Source organism: Alligator mississippiensis, chromosome 1, assembly GCF_030867095.1.
Source record: "Alligator mississippiensis isolate rAllMis1 chromosome 1, rAllMis1, whole genome shotgun sequence".
Lineage (NCBI taxonomy): Eukaryota > Metazoa > Chordata > Crocodylia > Alligatoridae > Alligator > Alligator mississippiensis.
In genome coordinates, this window is record NC_081824.1 from 424,875,337 (window position 1) to 424,901,670 (window position 26,334).

General features: G+C 42.9%; 1 protein-coding gene across 8 annotated transcripts in view; it reads right to left on the reverse strand.

Moving 5' to 3' along the window:
- Positions 1-26,334, reverse strand: part of FRY (FRY microtubule binding protein) — a 468,020-nt gene that overhangs the window by 191,114 nt on the left and 250,572 nt on the right. For all 8 annotated transcript variants that reach the window (XM_059717956.1, XM_019498273.2, XM_019498271.2 and 5 more), the window contains 7 exons: positions 25,635-25,725; positions 24,837-24,916; positions 24,632-24,712; positions 20,322-20,490; positions 16,468-16,560; positions 16,278-16,376; positions 12,074-12,175 (listed from right to left, as the gene is read on the reverse strand). In XM_059717956.1, coding sequence (XP_059573939.1) covers positions 12,074-12,175; positions 16,278-16,376; positions 16,468-16,560; positions 20,322-20,490; positions 24,632-24,712; positions 24,837-24,916; positions 25,635-25,725 — 715 coding nt within the window. The remainder of the gene's footprint in view (positions 1-12,073; positions 12,176-16,277; positions 16,377-16,467; positions 16,561-20,321; positions 20,491-24,631; positions 24,713-24,836; positions 24,917-25,634; positions 25,726-26,334) is intronic.

Consider the following 26,334-nt stretch of genomic DNA (forward strand, 5'->3'; position numbering starts at 1 on the left):
AGGTGCTGCAGAATGGTGGCGCCTTCCATGGGTTCTTTACAGAGCTGCAAACTGAATTCTATCTCAAATTAAATAAAGTATAAAGGTTCAAAATTATACCTGTAAACACAGAACACAAGTAAAGCTAGCCCTTCATCCACTTAAAAAGATCAACTACACTGTAATGACCTTTCTGACAATGCTTATAATGCCACAGATCTATAGAGGAGACAAATGAAAGCCAAAATAGTTCTGTAAAGGTCTTGCTGTGGACGATGTAGATGAATATGTTTTTTTAAAGAAAGACTTCTAGATGTATTTCCACTTGTATGTAAAATGGCTGGTACATTTTGAGGATTTAAGTTGTTCTCCCAACAACACAAAAGGGAAAATGGGGCTTTATAGTACCTCCTATAAAAGACCCAAAATGAAAGTCATAATCAAGAATGTCAAAGGGATTCAGTTTTGGTTGAAAAAGCCAGCTAGTAGATGTTGCAGAGAATCAGAAACCAACAATTTCACAGAACAATTTTTTCTATTGCTTTATTTGAATATCTGTCTCACTATCAGCTCTGTATTTGACTAGGGGAAGAAGACTACTTTAGATGTTTTACATTGGGATGGCCAACCTAGAGTATGCATACCACAAGTAGCACAGAAAGCCTGTGTGTGTGGCATGAGGCATAGCAGGGAGGGGACAGGCAGCACAGTAGCAGAAAGGGCAAAAAGCAGAAAGCAAAGCAGCTGATTGGGCAGGGTGAGGGAATTTGAGTGGCACCTGGTGAGGGCATAAGGATAATTTTTTTGCCTACCTGCCCAAAAGGCACTGTCTGCCACTGTTTTACACAATTAAGAATAAATATTTATGATAGGTTTATGCTTAAAAGAAGACCAAGGTTGGACAGTAGTTTTAGTACCTGAACGAATAGCAGGTAATGCCTATGATATTATTATATTACTAGTGTGATGATAATAATTTTAAAATATAAAGCTGTGTAAAATCTCATCATTTTTTGCAGTATATTACAATAATTTCATGTAAAACTGGCACTTCAATATCTGAACTGCAGTTTGTTGTAAGCAATCTGTTTTTCCACAGGGTTTAAGGGCTTTTGGATTAAGTCTCAGAGAATCTGTTGTAATTATTTTATAGTTATCCCTATGGAAATTTGCTTTAAATGACAAATTATGCAATCTCACTTTCAGAGTCTTTACAATGTCACACTGATTATTTATATTATTAGTAATAATGACAAAGGCCACAGTAGCTTTGGCAAGGTGGTAGGTACTGGTCAATAATCATAATCAAACATCATATAATGCAAAAGAGATGATGTGAAAGTTACTGGGGCATGTCTACATGTGCAATTAATGAGCATGAATAAACTCCGGAGTTTATTGCTCCAGAGTTTATTGCTCCCGGGTGTACCATTTGAATGTGTGCCTGGGAGCAATAAGCTCTGGAGTTTATTGATGTGCAGCATGTTGAGTAGGGTTGGAGCTGCCCCACCTGGCAGAAGGGTCAGGGAGTCAGCCTGCCAGTCCAGGGCTGTACCCCGCAGCTCAATGTGCAGCAGAGGGGCTGGTTAAGGCATGAGCGTGCTTCAGTCCAGGGCTAGCCAGCCTGCAGCTCCCACACTGAAGCATCTTCGTGCTCCATGTGGTGCTGCAGAGTTTTTTACGCTGCAGCAAAATAGTCCTTGTATTTACAAGGACTATCCTGCTGCATAAAAAATTAGTTTACTCCAGCCTAATAGTTTACTCCAGCATGTGAGAGTAAGAAACCTTACTGAGAGTGTAGGAACAAACCACCCCGATGTGCCAGGAAGACTAGCAAGTATGGCAGGAAACCAGTTTGGCTTATCAGCAGGGATCCTGGTTTTCTCTGATAACGCCGCTCCCCCCTCCCCACAACACACACGAATTTTTGCATATAAAAAAAATAACCCCAAATCCACAATTTTCCATGATTAAAATGAAAGGCCACTCATATATATATATATATATATATATTTATATATATAAAACTGATGAAATTGGTGCATGGAAAAGTGTGGATTTGGGGGGGGGTGTTATATCCGAAATTTTTTTTTGGGGGGGGGGGGGTGGAGGAGATTAATCAGAGAAAACCAGGATTCCTGCTTATCAAGAACTCTTAATAAGCTAAGTCACAAAAAGGAAGCTCATAAGAAGTGGAAACTTGGACAAACAACCAGGGAGGAGTACAAGAGTATTGCTCAGGCATGCAGGGATGAAGTCAGGAAGGTGAAGGAGCAAGTGGAGTTGCAGCTAACAAAGGATGTGAAGGGGAACAAGAAGGGTTTCTACATATGTCAGTAACAAGAGGAAAGATCAGGGAAAGTGTGTGTCCCTTACTGAATGGGAGAGGCAACCTATTGGCAATGGATGCGAAAAGGCTGAAATACTCAAAGCTTGTTTCACCTCAGTCTTCACAAGCAAGGTCAGCTCCCAGATTACTGCACCTGGCAGCAGTTTGAGCAGGAGGTAAACAGCCAACTGTGGGGAAAAAAAACAGGTTAGGGACTATTTAGAAAAGCTGGACATATACAAGTCCATGGAGTCGGAGGGTATGCACTCAAGGGTGCTGAGGGAGTTGGCTGATGTGATTACAGAGCCACTGGCCATCATCTCTGAAAACTCATCATGATCGGGAGAGGTCCTGGATGATTGGAATATAGTTCCCATATTTAAGAAAGGGAAAAAAGAGGATCCAGGAAACTACAGACACCACTACAGACACCTCACTACAGAGGCACCAGCAGGGCTGTGGAGCTGTTGGGGGGGGGGGGGGGGGGGGAGTGAGGGGCATGGGTATGGGCATGGGCATGGCCAGGGGGCTGTGAGGGGTAATGAGGGCCTTTCATTTTAATCATGGATTTGGGGGTCGTTTATTAGAGAATCTGTGATTTTTTATCACGGAATATCAGGATTCCTGGTGATCAGGAATAGTCAGCATGGATTCATCAAGGGCAAGTCATGCCTGACCAACCTGATTGCCTTCTATAATGAGATGACTGGCTCTGTGGATGTGGGGAGACCAGTGGATGTGGTATTCCTTGATTAGCAAGACTTTTGTTATAGTCTCCCACAACATTCTCTCAGGCAAGCTAAGGAAGTATTTGTTGGATGAATGGACTGTAAGGTGGAGAGAAAACTGCCTGGATTGTCAGGGTCAAAGGGTAGTAGTCAATGGTTCGAGGTCTAGTTTGCAAGTGGAATGCCCCGGGGGTTGGTTCCGGGGCCAGTTTTTTTCCAATATCTTTATCAATGGCCTGGAAGATGGAATGAGTGCACTCTCAGCAAGTTTGTGGATGACACCATGCTGGGGGAGAAGTAGATAGGCTAGAAAACAGGGTTAGGATTCAGAGAGATGTGGACAAATTGGAGTATTGGATCAAAATAAATCTCATGAAGTTCAATAAGGACAAGTGAAAAGTCCTGCACTTATGACAGAACAATCCCATGCACTGCTACAAGCTAAGGATGGACTGTCTAAACAATAGCTCTGCAGAAAAGGACCTGGGGGTTACAGTGGACAAGAAGCTGAATGTAAGCCAACAGTGTGCCCTTGTTGCCAAGAAGGCAAACTGCATATTGGGCTGCATTGGTAGGTGTGTTGCCAGTAGGTCAAGGGAAATGATTATTCTCCTCTATTCAGCACTGGTGAGGCCAAGTCTGGAGTACTGTGTTGAGTTTTGGGCCTCCCACTACAGAAAGAATGTGGACAAATTGGATACAGTCCAGTGGAGAGTAACAGAAATGGTGAGGGGGCTAGGGGACATGACTTACGAGGACAGGCTGAGAGAACCGGGCTTATTTAGTCTAGAGAAGAGAAGACTAAGAGGGGATTTAATAGCAGCCTTTAGCTACCTGAAGTGGGCTTCCAAGGAGGATGGAGCCAGACTGTTTTCAGTGGTGGCAGGTGACAGGACAAGGAGCAATGGTCTCAAGTTGCAGCAAGGGAAGTTTAGGTTAGCTATTAGGAAGAATTTTCTCACTAGGAGGGTAGTAAAACAGTGGAACAGGTTACCCAGAGAGATTGTGGAAGTTGCGATGATGGTGGAAATGCTGGAGGTTTTCAAAACCCAGCTAGACAAAGCTTTGGATAGGATGATCTAGTTGAGGATGGTCCTGCTTTGAGCAGGGGGGGTTGGATTAGATGACCTCCAGAGGTCCTGTCCAACCTTTATTTTCTATGATTCTATGTGCAGATGTGCAATGGTTACAGTGCAGCTAATAAGTCAACTGCACAGTAAACATCTCATGTAGATGTGCCCCTAGCATGATAAATAAAGACTCTAATGCATTAATAATATTTTCTAATCTTTGGAATAAAAGAACATTGCATGCAACAATCATTTTACTACATTGGAGATAAATAAACCGATTCTGTATAGATTATAAGAAGCAAAGTAATTTATTTTCACATCAGACAACTTGCTGCAGACTGCAAATGCAGGGACAGAAACATATAAATGTGTGTGTATACATATATGTGTGTGTGTGTATGTGTGTGTATAATCATTAGCAAATCACATTTTTAAATAAAGCAGCTCCTTAGCATCCATGATCTGTAAAGATTTCTTTAGTAATTCAGAGTAGACTCCCAGCTTTCAGACAACTTTGGTGGAACTCCTAGTAGTAGAACAACTGCAACATTTGGAAGAAAGAAGTTTTGCTTTCACCAGAAAAGAACCAGAACTCTGGGTCTGGCTGAAGGGATGAAGGTATGTAAGGCGTCTTTCAATACCTAATACAACCCTGGCCTTGATCCAGCAAAACACTTATGAAAAAAAAAAGGTTTACTGATGTCAGTGGGGCTATATGTTTTTATACGTAAGTATGAAGGCCTTTAATATTCACAATCTGGGAGCATTAACAGCATATAGAAGGGCTACACTAGAATTACTTTACTTCCAGATTTTGGTAGAGTCAAAAAGTTTCATATAGGAGGCTTATTAGGCATTGTCAGTTTTGTGCTACTAGCATTTCTAAAACTGCATAGAGCAGTGATTCTCAACCAGGGTGCCCCTGCAGGTACCTTGAGCTCCTTCAAGAGTGCCACGGGGTGCCATACAAAGTTAACATTGTGAAGCACACGAGTCATGAGATAAACTCAAAGATTTCAAACAGGAATTCAGTGTCAAAAACATTCTACCTTTTTGTGGTTTTTCTGAGTCCTTTGTAACAGAAGAACTGTTTCTATAGTTAAAAACTGGGTTAAAAAAAAGAGCTGACATTTTATGAAGTGTGCCTTGAGCCTGCTGAGGGGTGCTTTGAGCCTAAAAAGGTTGATAATTGCTGGAGTAGAGGCCAGTCTACATTAGATTGCTTCTAGACTGCAGCCACTCCACCAGACAGTGTACACACCTGCATGGGTCAATATGTGCCAGTAAAGGTATGAAAGGGGTGTACTTGGTAGCCCTGTTGGTCTGAGACAAAAAGACACACAAAAAACTAGAACTCTTGGTTCCAAAATGATACCTTTTATTAGACCAACTGGAAAATGGCAAGAAAATTGTTCTTTTCTACAAGTTTTCGGGATCAAAGTCCCTTCATCAGGCAGGAAAAGTGTAGATGGTACAAGATGGTAAAAAGTCCCCACAGGTAGGAAATAAACTTAATTTTTACACAGAGGGAGCTGAAGATAGAAATTCCCCAAAAACATGGAACATGCTGAATTTTAGTCGAATTTGGATTTTAAACTTCATTGCAGAACAACAAGGAAGTTTTTTTTGCCTCCCTGCTTGCCATCTGACACCTCCAGGGAAGGAATTCTACCTGATCAACACATCAAAGAGCTACTCAACCCAGCTCAAAGACGCTCTCATAGACCCAGAAGGACAGACTTCCATCTTCAGATCCCTCTGTGCAAAAATGAAGTTTATTTCCTACCTATGGGGACTTTTTACCATCTTGTACCATCTACACTTTTCCCAGAGCCTGACAAAGGGACTTTGATCCCGAAAGCTTGCAGAAAAGGACAATTTTCTTGCCATTTTCCAGTTGGTCTAATAAAAGGTATCATTTTGGAATCATGAGTTCTAGTTTTTTGTGTCTTAAAGGTATGAAATACACTTTCAGTAGACAGTTAGTAAGGGGCTGTGACCACTAGAAAAAGGTGAAGGCATGATGACATGGTCTGTCAGCTGCTGGCAGCAAAAGACTTGTTGTCAAAGAGACGCCTCTCTGCCAGAAGAAAGAAGGGGCTCTACAATCAAAGGAGAGCTGTGAGTGTGGATGTATTTGCAGTTCTGCCATCAAGAATATATAGTGTAGGTGAGGCCTAGATTTTCAGGCTAATGCTGGAAGCAAGGCATTCTGATGCACCCAACCTTAATGAGGTATACATAGCTGAGCAGAGGCTGAGAGTATGCTCTGAGTAACAAGGTACAGACCTTAATGTGGTGTGAACAAAAGCATACTCTTTCTGCACAAATGAGCAAACAGGCTCAAGGAGTGCCTTTTGATATTGAAATCAGTGGGTATTTGACAAATGGTGAGTATCACTAAATTATATGCATGATTTAAATGGCTGTCCACCTTACTTATAGGCATCTTAAGAAGATTATACTGTATTTCAGGGGACTCTCTACTTACCCCCCATACAGCAACTTCTTCTTTGTGCTAATTAACCAGTCCAAGCTGTTAGCCAGAGGACCCAGCATTCCACTGAGGACTCTATGCATATCAGAAACTGTATTGGCTGGTGCTCCACATTCCAGAAGAGTTATGGTTTGTCCAGAGTCCCCACCCAGATACCAGCACATGGTAACCAGAGAAACATTAAACATTTTGCTTGATTTTAGAGCAGCAGCAGAGGGCACCTATTGGTGCACACTCCTGGGAATGCATTCAGCCCTCCTGTTCTAGCTATGGTGTGGCATGTACAGCTGGCACATTTGAGCTCTTTCTCTGGTAAGGGCAGAATCTATATAACATCTCTATAATTTGACCTAACATCCAAAATGTTGCAGTGTACATCTGTGATTTATTAATGGGCAGTTCCATTGCATCTTCTCTTTTTTCAGCTCTATGTTTTGCCATGATTAATTAGGTGACTTGGATGCTTGAGTTTATTTAGAATGCTTAGCTAGGGAAAAGGTATCCCCTGATAGGACTTTGACTCTAAAATATAGTCTCACCAGTCCTTGGTGTGAAATAGTTCCTCCGCACCCCACTTTTTTCTGTCAAAATCACATACCATATAAAAACTGTTTGTTCTTCTAGGATGAGTATTGAAATCAATGGGAGTTTTGCCATTGGCTTCAATGGGGCAAGGATTTAAACCAGAGGCTTTTTCTAAAGGGTTGATTGGGTGGAAAAGCCAGAATTTATTCTGGCAGCTATGGATCTTCCCTAATACTGTAAGCCGTATCATAGGTATCTATATACAGCTACACAGGCTTTTAGTTTTTTTCTAAGAAAGGCTCACAAAAAACTCATAAAACTAGGGCTGTGAGAAACAGCTCTGTTTCCTTTCAACTTCTGTTTTGGTGTTTCAAAGGGACAGTGTTTCATTTCACTGTTTCAAAGCACTGTTCCTTTTCGTTTTGTCAAAACTATTTCACTGTTTCAACACGTTTCGATATTTCACCCATGGGCTGCACCTCAAACTGTTCAACACAAAACTCTTATCGCTAGTGGGCAGTGGCAGCCTACTGTCATCCCCTGTGCAGATTTGGGGGCCTGTGCCTCCCCGGGAGGGCTGTGGGGCTGTGCCGGACTCTTACCAGGGGTGCGGGCCCCCAGATCTGTGCGTGGGATGACAGTAGGCTGCCACTGATGGCTGGGGTCAGCGCTAGCACTGGGTTCTTCCCAGCACTCGGTGCAGGCTGCTCCAGGCAGACTCAGGTGCTGGCGCTGGCCCCAGCTGGCAGCAGCAGCATGCTCTCATCCCGCACGTAGATCTGGGAGCTCTCTCAAACAGGGAGCTAGATGTCAATATCAGAGCAGTCCTTTCCCCCTCTTCCCCCTCCCTCTCCTTAGTTTCTGTTTAGCTGCAGGCAAGCCTAGCTTTGAAACTCAAATTTCAAAACTTTCGAAACATTTTGAGTGCCCTCGTTTCATTTTGAAGCTGTTTCAAAGCCTTTTGTTCCATTTTGATTTTGCTATTTTGAGCTTGAAATGCATCTAAACAACTTTGAGATGAAACACCCGGCGAAATTTCGTACAGCCCTAATAAAAGCCTCTGTTTCTGCAGTGATTGCTAAATGCCCCAAACTGATAAGCTAAGATAAATTTCAAGGCTATAAATATGAAATACAACCTACAGAAAACATTCTAAACAGTTACTAATTTTTAGTACAGTGCAAGTAAAATTCAGCATGGGGGCCAGATCCGGCCCTTGGGGCTCCCCAGTTAACACTGCCACTGCTCATCCTGCTGATAAATTTACAGACCTGTGAGGAGCACTGTGGGCCAGATCTGGAGCATGCAGTGGCATTATATAGTCCACAGGGAAGCATGTGGGTCAGAAATTTGGCAGTGGGAGGAGTGGCAGCAGCTGTGACTATAGGAAAGGCAGTAATTAATGCTATCATCATCCAGTTCCAGCCCTGTGGACCAGATGAAACAGCTCCCTGCTCTAGATCCAGCCTGCAGACCAACCTGAAGGCACTCTTCTGGTCCATGGGGCCAGAGTAGTTAGACACCACTGATTTAGCATGAAGAAATGGTTTAATTTTGTATCCAAGCTCCTGCCCTCTTTTGTGGGTTTTTGTATATGAATGACAGTGGTCTGAACTTTGACAAACTTAGACATTCATAATCTATCTCTTCTATTGCACAGCTCTGCAGAATGTTTAAAATCTAGCTAAAAACCTTAACTCAGGTGTGGTAAAATTAATTCAGATGTAGAAATGACTAACAGTGAAGTATTGGAGGCACTGTCAATATGCTCATGCTGAATAAGAAATGTACATTTAATTATAACAACTACAGGACAAATGACACAGTATCTTTTGACTATTTTTGCCTAGCTTATTACATTTTCTTAAACTTAATATAAAACATAGCAAATTAGTACACATTCCACTAATTATATGTGTTTTTGCTTTGATCTTAAACTGAATAATATAGTACTAGCCTCCTAGCATATTAGTAAAGCTTCTAGTTTCTCTGTAACTGGAAAAAAGTTTTGTGTTGGATGTGATGATGCACAACACCATATGCACCCACCTTTTCAAAATCCTAGATCCACCCATGCTTGTATACTTAATCTTTATTCTTACTTAATTTCATTATTTCTGTTATATGAATTATTACGGGTGTGCAAAGCTTTGGTCACCAATTCAATTTGGAGAGGATTCATCTCAATTTGGCAGCCGAATCATCAAATCCAAATTGAATCAGGAGACCCATTAAAAGCTCCAAATCAATTTGAAGCATCCAAATCAATTAAAAAAAGACTCAAAAAAAGATCTGGTGATTCGGTGATTTGGAAAAGGCAGTCTTGTGGGGAAACAGAAACTGAGAAGAGGGAGGGGGAAAGGAGGAGGGGAAAGACTGCTTTGATATTGACTTCTGTAGCTGGCCAGTGACTGTGATCTTTCCCTGAGTTCCCTTCCAATCAAAGTGCTCTAGGGAAGAGACAAAGAAACAGCACATAAGGCTCTGTGTGAAGCCTTTCTGTCCCTTTTGTGAACTGTCTGTCTGGAAGCAACAGCGTATGAAAGGTACTGGCTGCAGCAGCTGGCTTCCTAGTAAGCCTCTTCACTCTTTTGCTAGTCTCTCTTCTTGGAAAGGATTGGATACACCTTTCCAATATATTACAGATAAAAGATATAGTAAACACATAGAAGATATAATAAGCAGATAGAAGAAGATATATTGCACAGAGAAGATATATTACACACACACACACACACACACACACACACACACACACACACACACACACACTTTCCAGCACAGCAAATATTATGAAGCATGCTGGAAAGGCAGGTGCCAGGTCTTCTGTCAGGGGAGCAAGAGGGGCTGGAGGGGGTAGAGGGAGAGCTGCAAGTTCCCCCCTGCCCAAACTTAGATGCACCCTCTTCCCTAGCAGCCATGAGGCTTCTGCTGCTAGTGGGAGCAAGGAGGTGGGAACAGTACCTGTCCTGCACCTGTACCACCTCCACTAACACCAGAAATAGCCACCAGCACCAGCATGACAGTCTCCTCCACCCTAATTTCAGCTCCCAGCATAAGCCTCCCAGTGCCAGAGGAGGAGCTGTATCTGGAACCAGGGGGGCTCAGTGCCATAGCCATGGAAATTCTGGGGAAGGAGGGGGAATCTGAGTTTGTGCTCCACACCCCTCAAAGTTTCCCAATAGGCAGGTCTCTTCTGGAAGGCACTTCGGAGGTTGTGGGGGCAGGTGGCTCAGTTTCCCCTCATGTTGTGCCTGCCTGCTGAGGAGGGGGATGAGGAAGGATCCCTACCCTCAAACAAGAAGCAGGGGGGTAGTGTAGTGTGGGATCATTTTGAGTTGGCAAATGATCCCAGGTAAGCTACCTGACAGCACTGCCGAAGGCAGATCAGCCGGGACAAGGAGGTGAAACACTTCACCACCACAGCGATGCTGCTGCATCTCAGGAGGCAGCCCCCCTTGCCTTTGTTCTTCCTCAGCTGGCACCAGTGGGAGCATATCTAAAAAGCCCCTGTCCCCACATAGCAGAGGCAGGCTACCCTGGAGTGGTGGGGGAAAGACGCAGACAAAGGGGGAGAGGGGGGGCGTGTTGCAAGGCCAAGCGAGGTCACCCAGAGCACTGGCGAGATGCTTGCTCTGGATAGCCAGCCATTCTTCTTTGTTGAGTGTCCAGGGTTCAGGCAGCTCATGGCTTTCTGCCCTGTTCCTATACTTCCAACTGTGGGATGTCAGAGGACAGAGTAGCCAGTGTAGTCCTCCAAAGACAACAGAGGCATTTCAGGAAGCACTTCAAAAGGAAGAATTTCAAAGATGATCCTCATTTTTAATGATTATTTTCAAAGCGCTTCAGCCATTTTTGAAGTGCTTCTTCAGCTGTGAATGTCTGTATGCTTGCTCCTTGGAGAGCTTCAAAGGCATATGGAATGCTTCAGATACTACATCTTTCTAGGGCCTGAGTCACTGATTAGTATTTTATCACAAGACCAATCTTCCTCTCCTCTTTATCTCAATAACTAATGACACAAATTTCATACATCTTGAATTTTGTTCACTGTTTAACAAATTATCATAATTTTAACATATTCAGTTTATCATTGCACACTAGAGTGGTTGAGAAAATGTGTAGAATCTGTTTCTTTGAGAAAATACATTTCTGCCAGGTAAATTTATGAGAATTTTTTAGTTCTTTAAAAATTGGAAGAAAACTGTATGTGCTAATTGTCTGCAACATGACAACAGCTTTCAAATAGTTAATACCTAGTGTGGGAATGATTTTTTCTCAATACTAGAATTTTTTTCTCTTCCATTTTCTTGAGTTCTTCTAAATAAAGCTTTTGGGCAGGTGTTCTCAAAGCATTTCTATATGAATCATGTTTTATCAAAATTGTTTTGCAATCCACACCCTTCTCAGTTACAATCATGTAACAACAACAGTTGCTAATACAGAAAGAAAAAGTAATATCAGAAAAATATGCAGTTAAACTGTAGAGTCTTTAATGAGTTTTAACAAATTGAGAATAAAGAGGAGTCAATACCATGTGACCATCCAGTTTTTTACAAACCAGCAGCAAATTCTTAGAAAACCCTACCTGAGTGAAGGAAATAAAATAGGACAACATTTGGCAGATTTCTTCTGCCACTTCATTCTTTGCCAACAACTTAAGTCTATTCCCACCTGCATCTCTAATATTTAGGGTGCCTGGTTCAGGCCTGTCTCCTCTAAGAAAGATACAGTAAATTCAGAGTAGAGACAGGAACTTTTTCATGGACAAAATCGTGCACAGTTAAATACCTTTTTATTATAATCACTGGCAGGACATAAAATTATGCATTGGTTTAAATATTATCAATAATCCATAACAATCCTGTAAAATTGATTTGTAGCAGACCCACAATAAATACTGTGTGCTGACAAAGTATTCCAAAAGAAATAAGACACTGACCTTGAGATTGGATAGGCAGTTATTGAGGAAAATATGCCATCTGTTTAAAAAGAACTGCTTCTGACTGACACAAAGCAGGCATGTTACCAAAGGATACAAAGCCTAAATAGGAAGAAGATGATGATACACAATTATTTGTATGTCAACAAAACATGAACCTAATTTAACACTAGAATCACTGTAAATTTAAAGCCCTGCCACCCCTGTGCTATGCAGTATGCACCAGCCAACATAAACATGTTATTCAATAGTATAATTTAAAAAGAATGTTTCTCTAAAGCTGTTATGAATTTTTATGGATTACTTTGTGTAAATGTAGAATTACATTTGCACTGAAAACAATGAAATGCCTAAGTATAGTACTATTATAAGAGCCTAAAAGACGGGCCAAAATTTTGCAGCCACACAGGGCTAATTTCTTTGTCAGTTAACTTGCAGTAGCTTGGGAAAAACTGCACTGTACTATATTCAGCAACAGAAACCCCATAGCTCATTCTGGTTGTCAGTTTTGAGAAGAACTAACTCCCGTCAAAATCCACAGCCATGAAATTTATTTGGAAAGCTGACAAATTCCATGGGCACATGCCTTAAATTATGGCCAGAACATAAGTCTTCTGGAGGTTACATCTTGTAGGGTAGCTATTGAAAATGAAGAAACAGACAACACACCAGATAAAAACTCAAACAATGTAAGCTGTTTTTTTGTTTTAGGTCCACATCTATTTTTAATTAATGTTTGGCAGTGGCACTGCAAATGAGAGGCTACAAATATTATGCTAAAATCTGAGATACTGATTTTGACATGGGCCTCACTGTTCCAGTGCCTCACCTATTCTGGTATGAATACAGCCATATCAGGCCTGTGAAAACCAATGACAAAAAGAAGACAAATTTTTTCATCTTAAAAAGATGACACTTAAGTCCCATATACATGTTGCACAGGGGCTAGGGACAGACATTACACATAAATCAGTTTAAGTGATCAGAAACTGGTTTAAAACGGTAACAGAACAGATGTTCAGTGTGCATAAACCAGTTTGAGAATGGCTGAAACCGGTTTGAGATAAACCTGATTGAATGCAGTGTCAGACTTAACTGATTTGGCTCAAACCACTTTATACAATGTCTGTCCCAGACCCCTTGATGGTTTAAGTTAAATCAGACTCCCCCAGCACCCCAGCATGCTCTCTGGGCTGGGTGGGGCTCTCTGCTCCACAGCAGGGCTGGCTCCTCCCCTCTGTTCCATGGCTGCAGCTTCTGCAGAGACTTGCAGGCACAGAGCGTCTGCCTGCTCCCCCACTTCCCCTCCCCACTCTGTGCTAAGCAGGCCTTCCCCTGTCCCTCACAGACACCTCAGGATTAGCTAGCAGACCACATGCTGGCTACCTCCAAGCTTTGGCACACAGAACAAAGGCAGAATTAACAGATACCTGGTAATGTCCCTCTGTTTTCTTAATGGGGTGATAAACACTGAGTTAGGGCTGATAAAATTCCCTGGTGGTCTGCTCAGGATGGGGGGGAACCCATCCCTAATCATAGTGTCCTGCCAGGGCCTGGCTACGCCCCTCTCAGCTCAGCCCTGTACAAGGGAAGGGAGGGCTGCTCTAGCGCCCCCCCCACCCCCTGGCTTCTAGCCTGATCCACTGCAGACACGTGACTGCATTTCTGGGATGTATGTCTGGTTACAAAACTGATTTAGCCTAGCCAGGGTAGACTAACCTTCAAAGATTGAATCATTTCAGGCTTAGGCTTTTTGAATGTCTGTCCCTAGCCTTATTGTGTGATTATTATTAATAAGTTAATCATGCTTTAAGTGATCACGTGGCCACATGATCATTAATTTAATGGTGTGATAGAGGAATACGCTGATTGGAGCTCCTAGCTGGGGGGCCCATATGCACCCGAGAGCCTGGGAGTTCCCAGCTGATGCTGGTTTTCAGACTTGGGAACAAATCTCCCTGTGGTTGGGAGTCCTAACAGCTGACAGGGCTCCCAGCACAGGGGTGCCCCATGCACCCCCTGTGGCTTGGAAACCACAGCTAATGTGGTCTTCCAAGCTGTGGGGTGCTTCGTGTACCCTTGTGGCTGGGAGACCACATCAGCTGTGGTCTTCTTGACACAGGGACCCCTTGGGTCAGCTGATAGGGCTCCCAGATGGGGGAGTGCATGGTGTGCCCCAGCAGCTGGGACCCATTAGTTGAGGGGGCTCCCAGCTGCAGAAGTTTGAATCTTGGTGGTGAAGAGGGAGCATAGGATCAGGTTCCCCCTGCAGCTGCAATAAGGCATGATGGGATCTGGTATGCAATCCCACAGTCATGCCTCCTGCCATGCATGTTGGGCATGGCAGGAGGCACATCTGTGTGGATTGCGTATTAGATCCCATCATGCCTTTACCTGAATGTGCAGAGGGGCCCTATATCTTCCACATAGGAATATAGTAGCCAGAGGGCAATTCAGGTTTCTTCACAGTTAGCTTCCTCATCAGCCTGAACAACATCATTCCTGTGGTAGATGAATAGTTGTCTTCAGGACACTTGACTGCATAAAGACTCTAATAGTCTCTAGAACACAAATCTTATAGTAAAAGCACACCCGCTAAACCATAAAGAAATCTACATTTTTGTTTAAAGAACATCATTATATCATCACCCAGAAATATTTGCTGCACTTAGCACCGCCAGTTGCTTGCCATTTTCTTCTTCTTTGAAATGCTTGAACTCTAACTACCCCCTCCATATAATGTATTCCATTTTGTAACTTTAAAGCATGTGCCCTTCAATTTGGTATTTGTAGGAAAGTGTTCAGACAGAGAAGTCTTAGTTGTGCAACCATTACATAAGCCAAGTACATTTACTCTGGTGAGTAGTCCTATCACCATCTATAGAATTGTTTGCTTACTACTCTGTGTGAGGATTGAAGAAAAGGATTTTGCTTGCTGTCATTTCCACAAAGTTTTATTGGCATAATAGAACTGAATACAGACACGGGAGAAATCCTGAATTAATTCAATCAACCTACAAAGAATTGCTGACTCTGGTGGAGTTAGGCCTTCACTCAGAAGATAGTTATTTTGACTGTCCTCTGGAATTGGACAGGCACTGGAGGCATACATGTATGGCAGGAGGTACAATTGTGAGATTGCACATTACATCCCACTGCACTGTAATGTCGGTGCAGGGGGAGCCCGATCACAGGCTCCCCCTGCCCCAGCAAGAAGCAAGCTTCTGTGGCTGGCAGATGCTGTAATCCCAAGGGTTTGGCTGGGTGTGAGCCCCCGGGACCCTGGGGAACATGGCTGTAGCAATCCCTAGGGCTGCAGTGTGCGGGAAATCCATGGACCCTGGGGATCATGACTACTGTGGTTCCCTAGGGCTGGGCAGGGGGTGTGAAACCCCAGACCCTGCGGATCGTTAGTACACATTTTCAAGGTCTAATTTTATAGCTGGTTGGAGCTTTTTATGGTATGATAGCTACTTTGCCCATGTAGCTGATCTCCAGGCAACTGCACAATTAACCAGTTAATTGCACAATACCTGTAACATGTAGAGTGGGGGCAGAGATGCACCAGTGAAGAAAATGTTTGTTTCTTTTTTTCTTAAATGGCCCAAGACTTCAAAATGGATTAACAAAGGATACAGGACTGAAGCGCGCTGACCGATTTGGAAAGACAGACCACTTAAAATGGCCAGTGTCACACTGACTCAGATATTCATTTAATTTAGTTCAACTACTCTGCAAAATATGCTACTATTCCACTGTTACTCCCACGAAAAAAAAGAAATAGAGAGCTGCACAGAACTTAAGTTAGGTAGAAGGCAATGTTATTTTAAAATGCTGTTTGTTATATGCTTCTCAGTTCCTGCTAAATGTTGTTTAATATGTGAATGAACTGTTCTCATATACCCCATTAGTTCTCACCTGACAATAACTGTGCTCTTTTTCCTGCCTCATGATAATAGTCACAATAGCTGCTGGTAGGGAAAAAGTAACCACTTAATAACCAGAAACTCAGATCTTAGGATATCTGGTGAAGTCAGAATAACTTGGATAAAATAAACATGGATATCTTTTAAGAATACAAATACCTACTTTTGAAATAACATTTTATAGTATGTGGAGGCAGATCCATAACTCTTTAGATATTCTTGCCTACAGAGATCTCTGACAAAGAAATGTTATCTTCAGCTTACTCAGGTTTACTAACCAGTGAGTGCTTCTTTCGTGAAGAAAGCTCAAGTGTTGTATCATACAGGCTTTCAACAAAGTTCCTCAGACAGGGGACATTCACTTCATTCTTAACAGCCTGAAAAAAAAGATTTAATGTTATATATTATTATACATATTGGTTTTTCCAATTTGAAAAATATCAAAATAATGCAAATAAACAAACTTACAGCAGCAACAGGGACAAGAATTTCAACAAACAGTCCTGCTAATGCATGTTTGATATCTTTGTCTTTCACTTCAAGGAAATAATGTGCACATTCCTGGAAGACAACCAATGACAAGAAAAAAAATTGCATATCAGCTGGAATAAGAACATCTGAATGCTAGGTAAAAGCACACAGTGTGGTAAGTATTATTGTGCAAATCCTGCAAAGAACATTAAGGAAAGGTTATACACTCTCAAATAGCTATGAGCCTGAGGCAAACCTAGGAGAGAATTGTTGCTCTCAGAATCACATTTTGTGTCAGGGTCAAAGAGCCTGGGTAGTATGTAAGGAGGGTTCTTATTATCTTTTTCTCCCTTTCAAGAATGTGCAAATAAATTTACGGGCCAAGTCCCGGAGGACTGGAAAAGGGCCAATGTGGTCCCCATTTTCAAGAAGGGGAGGAAGGAGGACCTGGGCAACTATAGGCCAGTCAGTCTCACCTCCATCCTTGCCAAAATCTTTGAAAAAATTATCAAGGCTCACACTTGCGAGAGCCCGGCAGGACAAATTATGCTGAGGGGAAACCAGAATGGGTTCGTAGCAGGCAGATCATTCCTGACTAATCTAGTCTCTTTTTATGACCAGGTTACGAAACACCTGGACACAGGAGGAGGGGTGGATGTCGTATACTTAGACTTCAGGAAGGCCTTTGAATCGGTATCCCACCCCATACTGGTGAACAAGTTAAGAGGTTGTGACTTGGATGACTACACAGTCCGGTGGGTGGCAAATTGGCTGGAGGGTCGCACCCAGAGAGTCGTGGTGGATGGGTCGGTTTCGACCTGGAAGGGTGTGGGCAGTGGGGTCCTGCAGGGCTTGGTCCTTGGACTGATACTCCTTATGTCTTCATCAGTGACTTGGACGAGGGAGTGAAATGTACTCTGTCCAAGTTTGTGGATGACACAAAGGTATGGGGAGAAGTGGAGATGCCGGAGGGCAGGGAACAGCTGCAAGCAGACCTGGACAGGTTGGACAAGTGGGCAGAAAACAACAGAATGCAGTTCAACAAGGAGAAATGCAAAGTGCTGCACCTAGGGAGGAAAAATGTCCAGCACACCTACTGCCTAGGGAATGACCTGTTGGGTGGCACAGAAGTGGAAAGGGATCTTGGAGTCCTAGTGGACTCCAAGATGAACATGAGTCGGCAGTGTGACAAAGCCATCAGAAAAGCCAATGGCACTTTATCATGCATCAGCAGATGCATGACGAATAGATCCAAGGAGGTGATACTTCCCCTCTATCGGGCACTGGTCAGACCGCAGTTGGAGTACTGCGTGCAATTCTGGGCGCCGCACTTCAAGAGGGATGCGGATAACCTGGAGAGGGTCCAGAGAAGGGCCACTCGTATGATTAAGGGCTTGCAGACCAAGCCCTACGAGGAGAGACTAGAGAACCTGGACCTTTTCAGCCTCCGCAAGAGAAGGTTGAGAGGCGACCTTGTGGCTGCCTATAAGTTCATCACGGGGCCACAGAAAGGAATTGCTGAGGTTTTATTCACCAAGGCGCCCCCAGGGGTTATAAGAAATAATGGCCACAAGCTAGCAGAGAGCAGATTTAGATTGGACATTAGGAAGAACTTCTTCACAGTTAGAGTGGCCAAGGTCTGGAACGGGCTCCCAAGGGAGGTGGTGCTCTCCCCTACCCTGGGAGTCTTCAAGAGGAGGTTAGATAGGCATCTAGCTGGGGTCATCTAGACCCAGCACTCTTTCCTGCCTATGCAGGGGGTCGGACTCGATGATCTATTGAGGTCCCTTCCGACCCTAACTTCTATGAATCTATGAACCATAGATCATTATATTCTAATTATATGATCTAAGGACCATATCCTATTCTACCGGTTAGGCAACTATGTGGTACTTTCATGTCTCAGTGTGATCCTATTCAACCCTGCTCAAGTTCATGAAAAACTTAAGCGTAAACTGAAAGCTGTACGATGAAACACATCAAATAGGGGTGATTTTCATACAAATTCTTAAAATATGTTATAATACATGTGTACTGGGAGCTTGGTATTGAGCTGGACTCTCAGGCTAAGTACAGACATTCAAAAAGCCCCTGGAGGAAAGTGCTTTAATTATCACACTTTTCTTAAAGTTGTATAAGATGTTCCATGTTCCAACAGAACAGATGTGTGGTTGGGGTAGGGGAGAGGTCTCGGTGCCTACCTGCAGCTGGCGAAAGCCAGCAGATGGGGCACTGCTGCATGCTTCCCAGGAGGCTGCTGGAGCAGCCCCCCCCACCAGCCCTACCTCCCTCGTGGCTCAGGGTGGTTTCCCCCAATTGCAAAGGCGCCTCCACGCTTGCTAGTTGGGGTCACTGGAGTGGCTGGGCCAGGCAGGGGGGCTCCTTCCCCCTCAGCCGCAGTCCCAGGCTGCAGGCTGTCACTGTCAAGAGGCTGGGGTGAGAGGAAATGGGACCCCCCCGCCAGGATGGCTCCCCTACAGCTTGCAACCTGAGGTCTTTGGGAGGTGTTGGGTCTGGTCCCCATGGTGTGTGTGTGGGAGTGGAGGGGGGCTCCCTTTTCCCCTGGCCCAGGCTCTTGACAGTGGCAGCCATCAGCTGCAGGTGGGGCAGTCCAGCTTCGTGTTTCCCCACACCAGGAACTGGAGCCAGAAGGAGGGAGCCCTGTCACTGCACAGACCCATCCTGGCTATGCCAAAGACCCCAGCCAACAAGCTATGGAGTGGGGGCTGTGGCAGCGGGGAGGGCTCCCTTTGCCCTCGCCCTAGCCTCTTGAAAATGGCAGCCAGCAGCTGCTGCAGATTTGCCCAGACCTGCACATTGTTATGCTGGGAACTGACACCAGGAGGGGGGAAGGTAGCACCCCCCGGCCATGCAGACCTGGACTGACCCCCCAACCTGGGCTGACCTCCCAATTAGGGGTTTACAACACAGAATATAATGTTAAAGCAATCAGTTCTGTGCATCATGTAGTGGATAATAATCCCTCAATATGCATGTTCTATATTAAGAGGGAAACTTGACTTGAATCTCAGTGTTTCATGTTCAGAGATAAAAATCACACACTACAACATAAAATAGTGATAATTTTGCTTTAGACTGACATTTCATTGGATAATACTTGTTTTATATTTGTGCTGGCTTGATCAGCTGATCCTTCTCCAAAAGAAAAACAATGCAAACCTTGAAAAGTGGACTTCTCTTGTAGATATCAGTGCAAGCATAAATAGATTAAGAACCAAAATGACTGGAACTGCTCCCTGCAGATTAAATCAGAGCTGTCAGGACATGCAGCTTTGCTCACTGTGTGTGCTTTTTGCTTGACTGACAACTCACAAACTGGCTGCATTCCAATAAGCAGAGCCTTATTGGAACTTCCTGGGGGCTGGTGTGTGTGTGTACACACACATGTGCATATGGGTATGTCCACCCCCTGAAAATTGTGGATAACTTAAAGAAATAATATCCTTCTTAACAATACTCCACACAGGTATACTGATTATGCCTGCAGTCAGGAATAACAGGCTAAGTACAGGTGTTCAAGAAGCCCACAGTAGAAGTGCTCTAACTTTTGAGCTTTGCTCTAACTGCCCTCATTTAGGTCAAGAGGAAGCAGAACACGTTACCCTTTGGGGGAGCAGGAACTCAGAGCCTGCCTGCTGGACCTGAGCGCAGAAGATGGAGGGGTTCTCACACACCTCCAAGCATGCCATGCAAGCTCCCTAGGCTGCTGAAGACTCCCAAACAGAGCCAAGTAGCCAAGATGCCCCTGCCTGGCTGGTGAGGACATCGCAACTGCCCACTTGGACCTGATGAGGCAGTGACTCATCATAACATGTACCAACAAATGTTACCTGCATAAACTGAAGAGAGGCTTCAAAGTCCTCCACAGGATACATCTTAATGCGAAAGAATTTCATTCCCATTATTAGACTGATAATGCTTTGAACCACGTAAGGGCTTTGCTCTTTATGTCGCAACTCTTTTAATTCTGCCATGAATTTTTTCTTCACAGCAGGAAATCTAGGGAATCAGATTGGTGAGTTACAAAACAATAGGCTGGCAGTAATATTTAACATGTATTACAATGTACCTAAAAGAAAAACAATGAAAGAATTCTGTTTTAAATCATCATTTGAGCCTTAGCATATCTGACTAGATTTCTTTCTACTTGGCATTTGTATGGTTGTGTTGTCATTTGGGATTGCCCTACAATATTATCCATCTCTCTAACCCCTTCATTAAGTTGCAGTGTCTTTATGACTACAGATCACTGAACATGACTCCCTTGCTGCCGGTAAACATTAAAGATAGGATGAAAGGATGGGATGACTGAATGCAATGCAAACCACTTTCCTTTCTCTTAAAGGCTGACTACACTATTTCCTACCCAGCACAAGCTTAGAATATGAAAGTATAGAGTCCAAGCTCCTGATATTGTGTGCATCTAATAAGCTTTCCAAGTTTTTCTGCATTAGTGTTCTTTCATATATACAATCTAACTCTATCATAAATTAGTCCTCCTACATGTTTTGAAATCCAGGATAAAAGCCATTTTATTGTAAGCATTTGCAATATTTACAAAGGGAAATGTTTAAATGATAAACATAAAAAGATTCAGCTAGGTTTTAGATTCTAGCTTTAAGGTTCTCTTGGTCGCTGTTACAATATCTTTGAATCTTAGGTACTGTAGTTAATTTATTTTAAAAATATAAGAAAATACTATGGATTCTCACATACCATGGTGTAGTAATGGTTGACAAATGCTGAGCTTTTTTTAAAGGCCAGCTACTATAAATGGTGTTATCAGATACACACTTATAAAGTACAACTTTATATTGTACCTGTGCCTATGTCCTTACAATTGCTAGTTATTATCTTGAGTTAGATATGGGACTCAGTTGAAGATGCCAGTGTTACCTAAGAACTGGTTGAATACACTTTAATAATGGTAAGCAGGTCAAAACTATCTCATGTTGAAAATGAATTTAGATAGTGTTTGTGTAGAGATGCTCTGTTTACCAGGACAACCCTTGGAATAACCAGGAACAACAGCCACAAGCTAATAGACAGCAGATTAGGGTTGGATATCAGGAAGAACTTTTACGGTTGCCAAAATCTGGAATGGGCTTCCAAGGGTGGTGGAGCTCTCCCCTACCTTGGGGGTCTTTAAGAGGAGACGGACAAGCACCTGGCTGGGGTCACATGACCCCACCACTTTTTCCTGCCATGGGCAGGGGGTCAGACTCGGTGATCCATTGAAGTCCCTTCTGACCCTAGCATCTATGAATCTAGGACTACTGCCAAATGTTCCTAGATTGAGCTCATCAAGACGCCATTCTGTTTCAGCTTTAGCAAATCATTTAGAATTTTAGGTATGGATGCTTCACATGGTACTCTGCTTCAGTTTCCTGCTGCTGATCATGGCCCATCTCCAATTGCAGTTTTGGATGGTAGAGAGAGACAGAAGAGGAGTCCTCTTCAGGCATTCACAAGTCCCTTTTACCATCTCAGTGATGACAAAACTAGAGGGGACACAATTATGGGCATGCCTAGATGATGTGTACCAGTGTTTGCTAGACAATTCTAGCCAGATTAATGAATACTTAATTTACAGGCAAAGGCCACAGGAGTATAATGGAGTAATCTACCAGTTTTATGGGAAATTCCTTGATCTCCTTGGAGGAAAAGTCCTCTTTTCAAGAATTATTGAAATCTTCAGAAATCATCCAGCTGTAGTGTGCCAGGTGCCAAACTATTAGCTCAGATCACTAACTACTAAGGCTGTGCGAAATTTCACCCAGCGTTTTGTTTTGAAGCTGTTTCAATGCATTTTGAGCTCAAATCTAAATGAAACAAAAGTCTTTAAAACAGCTTCAAAATGAAACAAGGGCACGTGAAACATTTTGAAAGTTTTGAGATGTTTTGAATTTTGAAGCCAGACTTGGCTTCAGCACCAGTCCCAGCCAGCAGCAGCAGCCTCCTGTCATCCCACACAGATCCGGGGGCGCACCCCCCCGGGAGGATTCTGACACAGCCCCCAGCCCTCCCGGGAGGTGCCAGCCCCTGGATCTGTGTGCCAGATAACAGCATGCTGCAGCAACCTCCTGTGATCTGGTAGGCAGATCGGGGACCTGCTCACACCCCCGGGAGGAGTCCAGCAGAGCCCTGCAGTCCTCCCAGAGGTGCAGGCCCCCGATTTGCATGCCAGATGATAGGAGGCTACTCCTGCTGCCTGGGACCGGCGCTGGGCGCAGGCTGCAGGAACAGCCTCCTGTGATGTGGCAGGCAGATTGGGGGCCTGCACCCCTGGGAGGGCTGCATGGCTTTTCTAGACTCCTCCCAGGGGCGCGGGGGCCACCCAATCTGCCTGCCAGATCACAGGAGGCTGCTCCTACTGCCTGGGACTGGCAGCAGCACCAATCTTCCTGGTGCTAGGTGCAAGCTGCACCCAAGACCAGTCCCAGGTGGCAGGAGCAACCTCCTATGATCCAGAAGGCAGATTGGGAGCCCCCCGTACCCTCAGGAGGAGTCCATCAGAGCTCTGTAGCCCTCCTGGGGTATGGGTTCCTGGATGCACCTGCCAGATGACAGGAGGCTGCCACTGCTGGCAAATGACAATTTTGCTTGTCAGCACCGTGTGGTAGTTTCCCAGAAACCTCTCCACCTATCTCCTTGAAACCTGGCAGGCTTCATGCCCTCAGAAGGGGCTACTATCCCTGTAAGTTTCATCCAAATCAGGCTAGAAATGACAAAGTTATAGGCAGTTTTGTGCTTCCCCATTATATCCTATGGATGAAACATTGAAACAGTTTTGATGAAACAAAATAGAACAGTGCTTTTGAAATGAAACGAAACTCGAAACGAAACACTGTTCCATCAGAATATCAAAACGGAAGTCGAAGCGGAATGGTGCTGTTTTGCACAGCCCTGCTAACTACTTCTTTGTTTGGGGATGGTGAGGAGAACATAATAGGTCTCCCCCATGTCTACTGTCTGGAGCATAATCTTCAACATGTCCTCATGTTCTCGAAACAGGTTGGTGCTGGTGAATTTGTACACCAGAGTGATGAAGGCACTCTGCAGGAAAAGGAGCCCATGCTCACACATTTCAATTCCAATGAGGCATGTCTGGGCATGATGTTGGGTCTATATAGATACGTGTCCAGACTAAAATCTACAGTCAACTTAAAGAACACCATAAACTATTTGAAATTATTTCATGAACAAAATAAGAGATAAAATCTTTGAATACAAAAAAAGAGAATGGGATGAGCACTTTTCTGCTTGTTGTATTATTGTTCTGCTTATTACCAAATGGAATTCTGAACTGAACTAGAAATTAGAAGTCTGAAAGCAGATAACCCAGGGAGGAAAGAGAAAACATTAAACAGAAGAAATTACAGGGTAGATGATAGAGAGAGAAAGGAATGAAAATATCTTCAGGGAGAATGGCATACAATGGTCCTATGGTACTTTGAACATATCTATGACTCTCTTCAGCAGTCACATGATTTTATTGTCCTTACTCTCCCATAAAATCTCTCTGGGAACTGCCATTTCCATCATTCTTTTTGTGATGTAGGTTCCAATCCTCCAAACACCAAGTATAGAGTTTCTTCCATGAATAGCCCTATTGACTCCACCACAAAAAACAATTTAGTAGAAAAGGATAACATAAAGAATGGACAGAAAAAAATTATATACATATAACAATATAAAGGAAAAATAGGTAAAAAGAGGAATGGAAAACCAAAAAAAGAAGAAACATAGGATTTTTACATTTATTAAATTAAACTGAATTGTATTTTTACTTCATTCCCAGTTAACATTACTGCTGATTGTTTTTTAAAGAAGTGATAGCAGGTCCAAAAATGATCCTTGTGAGTTCTGCATTATGTTCAAGTATTTGGTTTTGTTACTTTATCTATAACAACTGCACCACATAAATTTAGTTCTAAATTAAAATAATCACAAACAGGCTAAAAAAACATTTCTGTGACCAGGTAATGGGTCATTTTTAGCTCAGCCATGCTAATTAGATGAAGTGATTTATTCCCATAGTTCCTTTAAAGAAATCCAAAATATCAGACTATCCATGCTTCTAGAATGATAAAAGGAAAATCTCTCAGGCTGTTTTAGACATTGCATTAAGTATACTTACTTAGCTTGTGCTAGCACACCTATTACTTCTGCATATAGATCTGCAACAATATGCATATTTCCAGTGTTAGGACCAAGATACCTAGCAAGAAATAAATCAGATAGTTGAAAGAGCATGCTTCCTTTAACAAGTAAAAGTAAACAAGTCAACAAACAATTCTTTCAGAATTGTTTTTTTTTTGTGGGGGTATGGGAAAGAACCTTACCCTTCTTTATATTTAAAGTGCTTGAAAGCCAAGTTAATAACATCATGTACCAAACTGTCTATTACAGGATGAAGTGGAATCTGAAAATATAAAATAAAGCATAACTGACAATAAGTATGAAAGCATAGGCTTCATACCTTAGTGTTAATATTACTTCTGGATATCATCCTTGCACAAATATTATAGCAGCTGAAAACTGGGACAGCCATATTAAGATGGCTTAGTACCAAAAACAAATATTTCATCTCTGAAAACGTGGCAAAACAAAGTCTGTATTAACAATGAATTTAGTTCCCATAAGGGGGACAAGAAGACAACAATAAGTAAAGAAGACATTTAACAGTCATTTTTGCCTTAGACTATTTAGGCCAGTAGTTGACAATATTTTAAGGCTGCAGACCAGACTGACCCAGTTAAGGTCTGAGATGGGCAGGTGGGTGAGTGCTAGGACACTGCCACCTCTTTCCCCAGTAGTGAGATAGGGAAAGCACCTGCAGCTACCACTTTCCCTCCCCTGCAACAGCAGGGGAAGAGCGCCTGCAGCTGGCAGTTCTCCCCATGGTGGCAGGGGAAAGCAACTGCTGCTGGAGCTCCCCACTGCTGAATGCTACCAAAGCCCCATATCTGCTGGCCGGATCAAATGGTTTCGCAGGCTGGATCCAGCTCACAGACCATAGATTCCCAACCCTTGGTTTAGGCTACAAACAGAAATGAACAATTTGAAAATCAGTGTGAGAGATAAAACAATGCATATCTTCAAACATTTACCATATTATGAATAATTTGAGGATCATCTACCTGTTTCAAAACTTCTATTAGTACTAATGAAAAAATGAAATCGATAGCCAGATCTCTTCTTTCCATTAAATAGTCTCGCTGTTGTTCATCACTGCAAAATCAACAAGAAATATACTTGTAATGAGAAGTGGATCATATCTGCCAATATTACAGTACAACAAGATGAATAAAATGGGTTTCATTTTTGTTTTTTTTTAACTATAAACTTAAGCGAAAAGAAAGGGAAGTGAATTGGCAGTTGCTTAAAACCTATGACACACAGCCCAGTTACTGACCTGTTATAATCACCTATTATCAGATGTCAGTATGCTCTTCCTTTCATTTCCTCCCTCCCTTTTTACCTACAGAAACTAAAATGGGACCAATTCACTTCCTATAACTTATTTTTATGTTTCTGTTATAATTCAGCAATGGTTAAACTGAATTCCACTTGGTGGTTTTTATATTTTGATTTCTCTATGATTGTTAAATTTATTAATTATTAATTTAACAATCATTTTTTAAGTAGAAACGGTAGTCTTGCTGGTTGTCAGAAATTAATTCAGACTAAGTTTTTTTTTTTTAATTAGGAGGCAAAGTTAAATTACTAAATCCACATTTAGCTCCTTCCTTGATTTTCAATCAGGTTGCGCCTCAGTAAAATAAAATGCCTAAGTTAGACTCCTCAAACCATATTTAGACAATGAAATCGGAGGCCTTA